This window comes from Betta splendens, chromosome 6 (genome assembly GCF_900634795.4).
Source record: "Betta splendens chromosome 6, fBetSpl5.4, whole genome shotgun sequence".
NCBI classification, from domain to species: domain Eukaryota; kingdom Metazoa; phylum Chordata; class Actinopteri; order Anabantiformes; family Osphronemidae; genus Betta; species Betta splendens.
The window spans coordinates 7780608-7795633 of record NC_040886.2 but is presented as its reverse complement, the minus strand read 5'-3'; the positions used below and the strand labels follow the sequence as shown (position 1 = coordinate 7795633).

Here is a 15026-nt window from a genome sequence, read left to right as displayed (position 1 = left end):
GAGGCAAATAACCTGTGGCGTCCCGGATGGTGGCACACTGCAGGCTGTTGTGCTTTGCACGCACGGCACTAAAAACCGCCGCGCACCGGGTTCCCAGGCCTCCACACTATCAATTAGAGGCAGCTCGTGAAAAGATGTGCTTCCTCCGCTGCAGTGGTCTGGTCGGAGGTAGGAAGTGAGGCGGGAGAAGGGGGGGTGGCCACTGCATGGGCGTACAAGCGCTCACAGCTTGGTCGCAGATGCACGGGTAAATTGCTTCCTCCATTTTTCTTAGTTGTACAGTGATATACAATACAATGTTATTATTAGTTCCATGTATTGAGAAAAAGGGTTCGGCTGAGAAGGGGGTGAATATCCTCACGTCCCCATGTTCTAGGCCCAGGGGGGGCTGCAGGTTACCCACAGAGGCTAAACTGTGCAGACCACAAGCCCTTCTGTGCTGCATCTGACACACTCACCACACTTAGGAAATTCCAGATACTGTAATCATATCTGAAACCCACTTAAACCTCAATAATAACATGAGCCAGACGAATTCCCACACTTGTGTCCTTTTAGAAATGAGCAGGGATCCAACAATGGAAATCCTCAAAAGCAATCAATTTACAAATGGTGCCCGATCCCCTGGTTTCTGTGACCTGCAGTGGTTCCACAGTCCCCGTTTTCCCCATGCATGAAGAATAAGATGCACCTCAGTCTAGAGGGGCGAGTGCCGCCGTTGCACAGAATTATCAGCGAGTGAAATAACAACCTGTCAGCAGCAGTAACCTGCAGGACGACGACTTAATGACAGGGAAAACAGACGTCACGCTGTGAAAGGCTGAGAAACACAACAACACCACAGCTACTGTACTGTACAGGGAGCTGTGGAAGCAAAACAAGAAGCTAATCAGGTTCTTCTGGAACCCTCCCCCCCATGTAATCTACTCTCAAAGACAACAGCCCTCCCGAATAAAAGCACTGAAAGCAGCAATGACATTTTTGGTGCTTTTATTCTTTTATTTTACGTTTCACTACTAAAAGGCGGTTGGTAATTAAACCTGGACCATTACTGGGCCGTTACTCCAGCGTTTAAAAACACAGTAACCCTTGTGCCAGCTCTGACAACCCCAAGCACATGGTTCCTTTCCAGCCTGAACCGACCCGTCGAGCCACATTTCTGCATCGACGTGTCACATTTTCGAACGTGCATACTAACTGGCTGAGCTGGCACGTTTCATAACAACACTAACTGTGAATCTGCCGCCATCCCGCCCCGCTCCCTCATGCGACGCTCCACGCAGCACGTACGTACGAGCGCCCAGTTCCCACTCCGACGGGTTTAGTCCGCTATCCTGCAGCACCTCCCCACTCTGTTCCAGCAGTGGAATCTGAGGTCTTGTTCCTTTGTCCTCCATAAACAACAGGCCAACACAACCGGGTACTAATTCCCCCACTATCCAGGGACAAATTACCTTCTTCATTGGGTCCACGGGGAACAGAGAGACCACACAACTGCCTTTTTTCCCCCCAGTAAACACAGACCAATGGGCAACTTGTGTCATAACCTTATCGACACAAGCCAGCGCTCTGAGCCGGAGAAGACCCAGAGACGACGAGGCCCAGTGAAGAAGGGTGAGCCTCTTCCTCGCTGAATAGGCCGTAATAAAAGCATCCCTGTTGGATATGAGCGACAGAGAAGTTCTTGTTTCTAATGGCTTGGGGTTCTCCGCTTACACGCCGTTGCCCCCTCTCATCCACCGTCCGCTTAATCCCATTAATATGAAGAGGGCCAAGAGCCTGAGAGTGGCCACGGCTTAAGCGCCATCAGCCAGCATTAGCCTTCCAAATCCAAACCCTTGTCTAGACCCATTAACAACTTAACCCTGCAGAGTCAAATCACTGTAGACGTACGTGTGTCCAGTGATGGGAGCGTCCATCAATGTGAGCACCTGTTCAACGTGCTGTTTTTGATGATTAGCGAAAAGTCTAATGCATCTGTCTGCTGCTTCGGTAACGGAGGATCAGTGTTACATATCAGCTGCACTGCAACACTGGCCATGTGAAAGATGTGCTTGTTAGTTGATTCAATCCGATATTAATTCATTGCCATTAAGGCGATTATTATCCTCTGTCTGTGCTGCTGTAATCACAGAGATAATCCGTTGTTTTTTAATTGGCCACAACACCCAAAGCAGACACAGGTAACTTGGCCCCTTCCTCATCCCGCAGCGAAGCAGCCCAGTGATTACACAGCATCAGATCCTCCTATGTGCAGCTTTGGAGCAAGAACGGACGGGCACGAAGGCTGATGAGCAGCTTTTCAATCACACACTCTGAACTGCATGGTACAAATGACAATCACCTGAAGCAGGCAGTGATTCGCTCTGTGCCATGTGTATTCATTCTCATCAAATCACTGCTCTCTCATTTACACAGTGATCACGGCTTCATATACTAAAAGTCCCCGCTGACATGAGCAGGGGTACATTAAAGTTACCTTATGCGTTTATTTTTTTAATTAATCAGACATAGCTGCGTTTTTTGGTCACATGATCAACATTAAAGCTCATCCAGACAAGAGCAGGCGTTTTAATTGAGCAGTTGTGAAGCCATGTTCCCTTTGCTGTGCAGTTGTTTTACATTAACATGGTTATAACGCTTGTTGGGATGCTCCAATCAACTCACAAGAATGAAATATTCATTTTTTGTGCTTCGGTGATGTGATGTGCCTTGATTTTTTGGGGTGAACTCATACAGTGTCCTTTCATGTGAACGGTATAATTCATGCATTAAAAAGCACTTGCACTTGCTTTGTAGTTCAGGCCTGTCAGCTCCCAGTTCTGCTTCCTCCCGTGGTTTTCATTGCTTATTTAATGACACTGTATTTTTGGGGATGTCAGAATGGAGCGTCGATGTCACTAGTCAGGCAATACACAGGAGCTGCAAGACGAACCTGCGGTGGAACAGATCCAAAGCTACTTACGAGCCTCGCTGCTGGATCTGTGTCACAGCGGAGCAGCCGCTCCGCTGTGACACAGGCCTGAACTGCTAATTGAGCTGTTTTGACAGTTACAGAGAAACCCAGTGACCCAGAACGCAGAGGTGGGGGAAAGGGAAGTCCACAGTTAGGCAACAGGAATGCGTTGTCCAGCTTCTGCTCGTGTTCCTACACGTTCCTACACGTTAGGAAGCGCATATATAAAAACACGTTCTCGAATTTAATCCCCGCTGCACATTTTCCCAAATATGCAGGTACTTCAAAAAGTTTCCATCGCCATCGCCACAGGAATTTCAGCAATAACACGTCCAACTGACCTTCAGGAGTTGAAATTCAATAACCAGCATGCAGCATAATGAGGTCCTGCTCAGGGTGATGACAGTGGGGCAGATCGAGGAGCATCATATCTAGTCAGCTGTTTCCTATTGACCTAAATATGAACTCCTTCCATCCAGTAACTCTGTAGGTTTTTGTGGGCAAAGGGAAGCAACTGACAAACAAATCACAACTGCTCATTAATGATATTTTTAGAAACAAACCATTTGTGCCAGAGTAGCTTATCTCGCAGTTGTGGTGAGTTGGAAATGACTACTCTTGCCCTTCGTGCCTATCTCATGGAAAACGAGAGCTTAGGCAAATGGAGATTGGGTCTGTCTGTGGTCACAACTGAACTGATGTTTCCAGGCCTTGCAAAACACACTAACAGCGGCAGCGTCCTCTTTCCATCAATTTCTGGTAAATGATTGCACGGCAGGAGAACAGGTTGTTGAAAAACGGCACTGGAGCCGGTCGGAAGTGAGTAAATGCAGAGACTGCAATTACTCAGAATGGGGGCCATCCCAAATTGGCATATGGTGATTAGTCTGTAGATGTGGCACAAACAAACCAACGCCGACCTTTCAGCACCTGAGAGGATTTAGCAGAGAAAATGTGGGGCCAAAAAGACTAGACAGGATATGCCCCATAAATCTGCTTCCTCCCACCTCAACACACTCCCTGCTCATTTGAAGGAGCAAATATGTAGGAGCATCAACCCCCAAACTAGAGATCTATTTCACAATGCAACTACTAAAGCCACTCATTTTACCACTCATTTTACAAACACAAACAAATATATATATATATATATATATATATATATATATATATATATATATATATATATATATATATATATATATATATATATATATATATATATATATATATATATATATATATATATATATATATATATATATATATATATATATATATAGCTCACTGGATAGCTCAATCGGTAAAGTCGCAAGACTTGTATACGGGTGGTCCCCGGTTCGAATCCCCGTTAGGGCGCATAGGCATCCAGTGTGGGTCCTTGGGCAAGACCCTTCAAGCTACCGCCTACCTCATATCATGAGAGACAATGAACCACATGAGATACCGGCTCAGACGTCGCCCGGTCTAACAAGGTCTGCGTCAGGTGTTGGGGAACCAGAGCACCTTGGCGAGAAGTGGGCGACTGGAACAAGAAAGAAATGGCTGAGATGCGAGAACAAAGCTCTGTTGGAATGCTACTACTCAAGTAACCCTAGTCAGAGGGGTTACATGCAAAGAATGTGCGGTGAATGGGAACGGAGAAACCCACATTCAAGGCTGACGGCGAAGCAACTAGTAGCTCAGTGTTCCAACATCCACAAACGGCAACTGCTATCACAACTTGAGATTGACGAGATACAACACAAATGCTACGGCAAGGGGGAGCCAGGACGCCAGGTCAGAGGGGAGGTTTCACCATCTCCCCAACCGGAAATTGGGTACGAAGCCCCAATAAGAACAGATACGCTGAGCGAGGCAGCAACTGACCTGAAAGATAAGATCATGGCGAGATTGAACAGGCAACCCCGAACCCCACTACAACGGCTAAGTGAAGTACCACCAGAAAGTCTCATGGAAGATGTGAATGCAGCATTGAGAGCGATCCCTACCACAACAATCACAGAAACCAATGAGCTGATATACGCTTCAGCATCAGTGATCCTAGAGGTGCTTGGCTATAAGAGCAACCATGGGAGCCATGAGAAACAATACCCACCATGGAAACGAAGGTTGGAGGCAAAAATCAAGGCAGCTCGGAGGGAAGTGAGCCAAATGACAGAGGCCCAGAGAGGTGCAATGAAAAGAACAATGCCTAAGAGGTACAGCCAGATGACCATACCTGAAGCACTCGAAACTGCCAAGCAAAGGCTACAAGCCTTGGCCAGCCGCCTAAAGAGATACACCAGAGATAACGAAGCCAGACGAATAAACCGGCTGTTCGCAACACAACCTGCGAAAGTGTACTCTCAATGGCAGGGTAATAACAACAGAGCAGACCCACCAAGGCTGGAAATTGAACAGTACTGGAAAGACATATGGGAAAGGGAGGCATCACACAACAGTGATGCACAGTGGCTGGTGGATCTGAGGGAAGACCACAGCAACCTCCCTGAACAGAATCCAGTGACTATCACAGTGGCAGACATCCAACATAGAGTCTCAGGTATGAAAAACTGGACAGCACCTGGCCCTGACATGATCCACGCCTACTGGCTAAAGAAGCTCACTGCAATCCATGAGCGCCTGGCAGCACAAATGAACCAGCTGCTAAGGGATGGGACTCACCCTGAATGGCTGACCGAAGGGCGAACGATCCTGATAATGAAGGATCCCTCAAAGGGTACAGTCCCATCCAACTACCGGCCAATAACCTGTCTCTCCACAACATGGAAGCTCATGTCAGGCATCATCGCAGCTAAGATAAGTGGGCACATGAGTCAATACATGAGCGAAGCACAGAAGGGCATTGGTAAGGATACCAGAGGAGCCAAACACCAACTCCTGGTAGACAGAACAGTCGCCCAAGACTGCAGAATGCGACACACCAACCTGTGCACAGCCTGGATCGACTACAAGAAAGCCTATGACTCAATGCCACACACATGGATCACTGAATGCTTGGAGCTGTACAACATCAACAGAACTCTAAGGGCCTTCATTGCAAACTCGATGAGGTTGTGGAGAACCACCCTTGAAGCCAATGGGAAGCCACTTGCCCAAGTATCCATCAAATGTGGCATATACCAAGGAGATGCATTGTCCCCACTGCTGTTCTGCATAGGTCTGAACCCCCTCAGCCAAATAATAAACAAGACTGGCTATGGATACCGACTCCGGAACGGGGCCACCATAAGTCACCTCCTCTACATGGATGACATCAAGCTGTACGCCAAGAGTGAGCGAGACATCGACTCACTGATCCACACCACCAGGATCTACAGCTCGGACATTGGGATGTCATTCGGACTCGAGAAATGTGGGAGGATGGTGACAAAGAGAGGCAAGGTAATCCACACAGAAGGGGTCTCACTCCCAGAAGGAACAATAGCAGACATTGAGGACAGTTACAAGTACCTTGGAATACCACAGGCAAACGGCAACCTTGAACAGGCAACAAGGAATGCGGCAACAGCCAAATACCTCCAACGAGTAAGGCAAGTCCTAAGAAGCCAGCTCAATGGCAAGAACAAATCCCGGGCAATAAACAGCTACGCTCTGCCAGTGATCAGATACCCTGCTGGAATAATAAGGTGGCCAAAGGAAGAGATACAGACCACAGATGTTAAGACACGAAAGCTCCTCACCATGCATGGAGGGTTCCACCCCAAATCCAGCACCCTGAGACTGTACGCTAGCCGGAAGGAAGGAGGCCGAGGACTAGTGAGCGTGAGAGCCACTATCCGGGATGAAACATCCAAGATCCATAAGTACATCAAGGATAAGGCCCCGACAGATGAAGTGCTGAGTGAATGTCTCAGGCAGTGGAGAACAGAGGATGAGATGCTGGAAGAGGGACCATCATGGGAGGACAAGCCCTTGCACGGAATGTACCACCGGAACATAACTGAAGTGGCTGATCTCAACAAATCCTACCAATGGCTTGAAAGGGCTGGGCTGAAGGACAGCACAGAGGCACTCATCCTGGCTGCACAGGAGCAGGCCCTGAGCACCAGAGCAATAGAGGCCCAGATCTACCACACCAGACAAGACCCAAGGTGTAGACTGTGCAAAGAGGCCCCAGAGACGGTCCAGCACATAACTGCAGGGTGTAAGATGCTGGCAGGGAAAGCATACATGGAACGCCACAACCAAGTGGCTGGCATAGTATACAGGAACATCTGCGCAGAGTATGGACTGGAAACCCCAAGGTCAAAGTGGGAAACACCTCCCAAGGTGGTAGAGAACGAGCGAGCCAAGATCCTGTGGGACTTCCAGATACAGACAGACAGAATGGTAATGGCGAACCAACCAGACATTGTGGTGGTGGACAAAGAGCAGAGGAAAGCCGTAGTGGTGGATGTGGCAATACCAAGCGATGGCAACATCAGGAAAAAGGAACACGAGAAACTAGAGAAATACCAAGGGCTCAGAGAAGAACTGGAGAAGGGTTGGAAGGTGAAGGCCACAGTGGTGCCTGTGGTGATTGGAGCACTAGGGGCTGTGACCCCCAAACTGGAGGAGTGGCTACGACAGATCCCTGGAAAAACATCCGAAATCTCAGTCCAGAAAAGTGCAGTCCTAGGAACAGCAAGGATACTGCGCAGAACCCTCAAGCTCCCTGGCCTCTGGTAGAGGACCCGAGCTTGGAAAGTGGATGAGACCACCCGCGGAGGGTGAGAATAGAGTGTGTATATATATATATATAGGCAGTCCAACAGAGGGATAAGAAGGACTCCCCACATTAGTTAAACAGAATAGGCATTTGTCTTGTGGAGATCTTCGCTAACTGTCCCAATGGCTCCATCCTGGCAGCTACAAGCAAACACAACATCCTCTGCTTCAATCCAATTGAAAGACAGCAAAGGAGACCATATGAGGGCAGACGGTGGACGATCAGAGCTGGAAGCCTGGAAGGGTTTGGGGGCAAGTCGAAGGGAAAGGGGGGGGGGGGGGAGCGAGTTGGACCAAACCATGCCGTGAGGCTTCTCTCTGCAGGCAGAATGCTAATTACAGGGCACGTAAGGAGAACGCCTGACTGGGGGGAAAAAAGCTGAGATACTCAGACTGCTGGGTTGCCGCCCTTGAGTCCTCAACATAACCACAATGTTAAGCATCCCATCTTACAGAGCAGCTGTGCCAAGGTGGGGTCAGGTGAACACAGGCGGCCTTGACTCAACAAACGCTCACTCGCAGAGCGGAGACGTGGCTACAAACGCAGCAGAAGGAAAAATATACTGGAAATGATTTATGATGAAAATGAACAAAGTGGAAACCAATGAAAAAAAGACACACCAACTCCTACAAATATAAACCCATTACCCCCAGACTCAAGTGGATCATTAAACATCGTGAGTCAGCACCCAAAGCGCCGAAAGCTTCTCTGTCGTCACCGACTCCAACCCTCACGTCCAACCGCATCCGAGTGAGGAGATCTGAGTTCTGACCCTCCGTCAGGACCTCTTCTCTCTGGGCACGGGAAGCACAGCTCGCCCCTGCCGACCGCCGGGCCGATTATAAATCATGGGCCGTGTCCAGGGAGGACGCGTCCTTCAGGCGTGACCGGCAACCTTCACACAGTCCACCCTCACAACACCGCATGAGCGCAGAGGAATGAGGTGGGCACAGTTCATCACGTCCCACAAGACCCCCCGGACAGGCGAGAACGACCCCCACGGCCGCTGCGCATGCTCCAAACACGGTCCGGGAACGCCGACGTTCCCGGCTCTCGCTTTAATCCTGAAGTCCCGGCAAGTCCCCGGAAAATTGCACCTGTATTTCTTCTCTGACGTTCATCTGGGCTTTCTCATTCCTTCACTCGGCCATAAGTGGAGATTAGAGCGGCGCAGATATGAACCGCATGATGGATGCTTCCCATTTCTCAGGGCAGGTGTCAAAGCTGCGCCTGTGCTGATGATGAGTGCATCCAGGGAAGGGACGGGAAAAGCTCCCCAGGGCGGAGCAGGCCACTGGGCTGGGGCCGCGGTTTATGATGCAGGGAGGGTCTGCGACTCACAGGGTCAGAGGACTGTCCTACATGGAAGTCCCTGGTGAGTAAAACACACAAAGTGTTTTTTTTTTCCTCCTTCAGCTGTGACCTCCTTGTGACCTTAAAACTTAAATTAATGTGTAACCACTCAACACACCTTTTGATAGCGAACACACAACTCCCTGGACGGCTCCTTTTCAGTAAACACCGGAGCAGGGTAACAAGCGAACATATTCCACAGCTCCCATGGAGACGACCAGGCCGCTGATTCCATGTGACAAATTATCCATATTTAATTCTCCCGCAACTATTTATCTTTTGCTTTTTGAGTTAGAAATAAATAAAGCATCAGCTGCGGATTTTTACCAGCCTGCATTTAGCTGCTCGCTCTGCAAACCTGCTGCCGTGTGAGTTTAGGAAAATAACATCACGGTGCGTGGACGGCCCATAAACGACTGTCACTCATATAATTTCCTATGATGACAACTTCTTCCCACTCAGCTCTTTTACTGCACAAGTGCAGCAATCAGCTACTTAAATCAGTCAGTGTGTGCAGGCCCGGGCTACTGTACGCTGTATCTGTCTCACCCCTCCTCCCCCAGTGGAGCCCGAGGGGACAGGAGATGACTGCTAATTGCGAGCCTGAACCAAACACATGGTGTTAAACAGATAACGCTGGGTGACAGATATCCTGTTATGAAGAAAAGCATGTCAGCGGCAGAGAACATGTTTTCGAAGATCTCTGCTGTCATCCATCATTCAAGACCACAGTAATGCGAAGCAATAAGACGATCATCAATAACATCATGGTGATATCATTTCACAGAATAATCAGGGTGTGACTTTGGGTCTTGCATCTAAACCTGGAGCGGCCACTCCCTGACAGGTTTATGGACACAACGCACCAGCGTCGAGGCAGAGTTGTGCCTATACTGTGTGACAAAGCCTGAGACTGAGGAAAACAGGAGCCTCATTCAGCACAAAAAGCCCCGAGGATGCATGTGAAGCAGGAAGCTTTGCGCACACACAGGAAATCCAGCACTAGTTAATGTGGACGGTGTTAATCTGCTGTGTGCTCACTGGGCCGTGTCCCCTGGGCGTGTTTTAATGGAGGCGCTACACCTGCAAACACGGCCGTGTAGTCGCTTTGCGACGGTCAGGAGATGCCCCTGACCTCCACGGAGGCGGATGGAGCATAGGTGAGCGGAGGGGGAGGGGGGCAACAGACAAGTCACGGGCAAACTGTTCGCTTGAAGTTTCAGCGTGTTCGCATTTCTGCAGAGAAGCGAGGAGGTGCTCGGCGCTTCTTCTCCAGAGATCAATTATTTTCCCCAGCACGTGTCACGGCTTAGAACAAACCCAGGCTCTGGAGACTGAAACCCTCCGCAACCCGAGCGAGAAATTACAAGTAATTTAACTGCTCTTAATGAAAACAAATTACCCTGTTGTGTACGTTAAAAAACACTAACTAGTACACCACACGTGTAAAAGTACTGCGATCCTGACCCTCGTGGACTCACTAGAACTGCACATACATGTGGCATCACTGGAGAGCTCTTCAAAGTAAAACGCTCCATTATTACCCACGGAGGTGATACACGTGTGTGTGTGTGTGTGTGTGTGTGTGTGTGTGTGTGTGTGTGTGTGTGTGTGTGTGTTTGTGAAGGCAACACAATGAATGAGGCTGATCACTTTCCCCGTCCTAAATGTGCCCTACTGGCGCACAGACACGACAAACGGCGGCGTTACTGAGACGAGGCTGGGCGTCATCCGTTCCTCCCAAAGTACCTGTCATCGTAGCAGAAATCGGCGCCCAGCGTGTTGACATACAGGACCAGAGCCACGGCGCCGCACAGCAATTCTGCGAACATCGCTCTGTCTCGGACACAAGCGAGGGAAATGAAAAATAAAAACGAAAGAAAAGATTTTTAAAAAAAGGAAAACAGTTGAAAAAAGGCTAAAAGATGCAAAAGCGAGACGGAGAGAGGGACGGAGAATCCGGATCCAGTCCCCCGTCAGTCCCCGTCTTTGTCAGGATGTCTCTGCGAAAACAAGTCCCGTTCTCCCTCCATCATCCCCGCCGAAGTGCGCAAAGTGGATAATCCATATGTCGCCGTGTTTCTAACCCATGTTGGCTCTGAGCCGGGGAGCTTTATATCCCGCTGCGAGCCGCGCTCTGGAAATAAAAGGCGAGCGTCGTTCGGTGAACGTGTGACAGCGCCGTCGACAGCACGCCTACCCGGCACGGAGGAGGATCGGCTCTGATGCTGCTGAGCGGCCGCTGCTGGAGACACATCGTGACTGACGCGGAGGGCGAGTTGGCGGCAACGACGCGCCCAACGTCCGGTGGGCCCTTCAAAGTAAAACGCGCTGTCGCGCTTTCGGAGGCGCGACGCAGTCAAGGAGCGGATCAATGACCGGAGCCGTTAACGCTCGGTTCAGTCATTTCGTCGCTTAATTGGGACAAATAACTCTTTTATTTGGCTTTAAAACGTAACAACTTATGACTGAACATGAATCTGTCAGGTGAGTCTACACAACATTTAGAAATTACAGTGATTTTCAAAATTGCATATCCCTCCTTTCTTTTTATTTAACATCTACAATAAATGCATACAATCTAAAAGTCCGGCTTTCCCATTTACTAACCGTTAGTATTATGCGCTTTCTTTATGGTTTCAACGTTTATTAGGAACATTATTCTACTACTGTCACTCGTACTCAAAATACTTTTGTTAACTTGACGCGGTTGTGAGCCAAACGCATGTGGTTCGGAGATCAGGCGCGCATGCGCACTACCCCTCCTCCTGTGATGGGGTAAATCTTGCTACATGAGGCTGTTGGTTAGCATCGCTTACACCCTTAACAGCATGAGGCCATGTACTGTGGAGGTGGTTCACAGTGTGACGCTGGGATAGCACTATCATTTGTTATACAGTTCCTCTATTATCTTAATTTAGACTCATAATAAAATGAGCAGACCCAAAATAAAATTATAATAATCTGTAAATTCACCATCCTCGTGTACTACATAAGATAAGAATAGACGCCTATGCCATTTATGTGTCATTACAATTATTAGTAATATAATAATAATTCAACATAAGGGCTATAACACTATATACAAATGTATGCAATCAAATTATTATATGCTGTGATTAGAAGTGCATCAAAAAGCATCTCTATTATAAACGTTGTGTGAAGGTGGACTATTCATGGAAAGTATGAACAGCTGGTAAACTCCCAGCGGTTTAAACATCACTTGTACAAGTAAAGCTACGGTCACAGGGTACATTTATTAGTGGTATGAAGAAAAGTGAGTGTTCTTAACACTGCCTGCAGATCCTCTGCACTGTAATTACGCTAAGTGCTCCCCTAGTGTAGTGCAGCTGAGCCCACAGTGGCCAGTAGAGGGCTCACAGTGCACGGTGCCTATGGAGAGAATGCATAACGTGCAATTATCTCTGTCTGGATTGTGCATTGTCTATAATTATGTGCATGTTTTCCAACAATAGTCTAGCTAATGTGTCTTTGTTACAATAGAGCTGGAATAAAACCAGTTACTTTATTTATGAAGACTAGATGAATCTGGTTATTATTGAAATTTCCCATACTGGATCTTGTATCAGGGTGAAAAACATGTTTTAATTTCTAAAAACAACAATACATACTAAAATTTACTGTATCACTTTTACTGTTTATGACTGTTTAAATGTTCTTGGATCCCCATTGGGAGCAAATGCTGCACAAAATACAATGAAGACAAAAAGAGACAATGAAAACGGCAGCAATAAAAGAGAGAGGAGGAAAAAAACAGGATAGTTGTGAAATTGGTAAACAGACACAGCGAGCGGGCCGGCCCACGGACTGATTAGATGGACAGCCTCCATCTGTCAGTGCAGACGTCAGAGTAGCTGTTCAGAGGGCGGCAGCATGACACCGTGATGCACCGCGTTTCAGGAATGAATTATACAGATCAGAGCAAGGTTTCGTGTTTTCTCTTGAAGGCGTCAGTTTCGAGATGCTGATGAAATCTCCGAATATGAATAACACAATGGTTATTTAAAACACATGCGTATGAAGAAAAAAAAACAAGTCCTGCATTTATGTGTAAGCGCAGTTCACTTACTTTAAAACAGGCTGCATCTGATCAGCATTTGTGGTATGTACAGATTGTAAAATTCTCCATTTATTACATTTCCCGTACTAACGAATCAAGATTCTGCAATTCTTAAATAATTTGATTTATTTGATATCAATATTTACAATTTATTAAGTTCATATGTACTTGATGGCTTAAGTGCACTGTACCATACAATAAGTACCTTTGACATTTAAAGTAATACTACTGTATGTGCATTTCTCTGTTAATGCCTACAGGTATGTTTACTTCTGAATGCAGTATCTGTACTATTTGTATTAAACAGTTTTACACTAACTTCATTTCTTTTTAATATGAAAACTATTGGTTTATCCTGCATCCTTTGCATAAACCTCACATACTGTACAGTAGTGTCAATTAAGTTGCGCGTGCTTATGTCCTACAGAAACTAACAACTTCTTAATAAATTTGTTGAAGTGTGGAATAAAATTCAAACAAAATGTAAAAAAGGGTTTAGTGAAACCACGTAAAAGTGCTGATGGGGTTCATCTGCCTGATGCAGACCTCCCGGAACGTCTTTGGATCGCGGATGGTTTGAAGGAATTACAGGGACACTGCTCGGGCTGTTGGGTAATTACAGGTTCAGGCCTACGTGTGAGGGCCAAATCACTTCTGCATGAAAAACTAGAAGAGGAAACGTGAGCGTGCGGTGAAACAGAAAGCGCTGCTCAACGGAGGCCCCTGTGTGTCTGTGCCCCGTCTGCATCTGCAGAGAACGTGTAACGTCAGCAGCACAAAATGAATGATCGCCAAAATTACACCGAGATGAAAACAAACCCCATCGCTGCTTCCGTTTTGTAATCTCATTCTTTACACTCGCTTCCAAATTGTCCTTCGTCTCCACGATCCGAGACGCACGCGCCTCTGCTTTTAGCAATCAGGGGAAACATGAGATCATTAGCAGGCGACATCAGCCCTGAATATTCATTTCAGCGCGGCTTACGCAGCAGTAAAGTATCATCAGCAAATTACTTTTCAAGTCAGAGCAGTCGGAAAGAATGCGATGCTGTCAGACGGACCTAGAGGAGGCGGAAGAAGCATGTGTGTGTCAAACAGGAGATGGTGGCATTTCCACTAATAGAATTTGCAGTTTTGCTTTTCACTGGGGACTCAGATACACGGCAGATCCATTACCTGTGACAAAAAATGGAGGAGGAGGGCGTGGAGCACGGATATCATTTAGGTAATAAAGCCCCTGGGAGGATCTATCTGCCCCATTGTGTGATGTTAGGAAGATTAAATTGAACCAGGTCCTTCTAAATGTATAGGAGATGATATCCATCCACATCTCAGCGTCCAGCGGCGCATGACGAACATTTCTAATTTAAAAAGCAATTAAATCCAGAGCAGAGAACTGAGCAGAGCTTGGCATTATCTTTAGTTCGAACTGAATATATATCTCCAGGTTCCTATGTTGTCTTAAGATAGCTGCACTTTCTTTTTTATTTAAGGAGAAGCATCTTAACAGTCCACGGGCACCCTCTGCTTCTGGTTCTGAGGGCCGGCGCCCCCTGCAGCGGCAGCCACGCTGCCGTATCGTTCCTAAGTCAAAGCAAAGAGGGAGTGTCTTGATCTTCAGATGGGAAACGGAACACTCTGCTTTTTTTCTTTGAAGCCACGAGGCCTGAAAGTGATTCCAGTTGTGTTCTCAGTGAACTCAAAGTGGGCCTGCGTGGGTACAGTGAGCTGCAGATGAATCTCAACTTATCTCTGGTCTCTTGAGTTTAGCATGTGCTGCGCTGTAAGTGCGCTACGAAGCTGCTGTGAAAAGAAAACAAACGCATAAGGATTAATAGTCGGGGGAAAAAAAAAGGTGGAATGATTATTTATGACACACAGACAGAAATCATAACCAATAAAAGCTGACTACATGAACAGAA

At 47.4% G+C, this 15026-nt stretch overlaps 1 protein-coding gene across 1 annotated transcript in view; it reads right to left on the bottom strand.

Annotated features, from left to right (window-relative positions):
• Nucleotides 1–11279, bottom strand: part of tmtc2b (transmembrane O-mannosyltransferase targeting cadherins 2b) — a 65902-nt gene extending 54623 nt beyond the window's left edge. Inside the window, exon 1 of the mRNA XM_029153389.3 lies at nt 10773–11279. Within this exon, the coding sequence (XP_029009222.1) occupies nt 10773–10855 (83 nt within the window). The 5' untranslated portion in view covers nt 10856–11279. The remainder of the gene's footprint in view (nt 1–10772) is intronic.
• Between the last annotated feature and the right edge of the window lie 3747 nt (nt 11280–15026).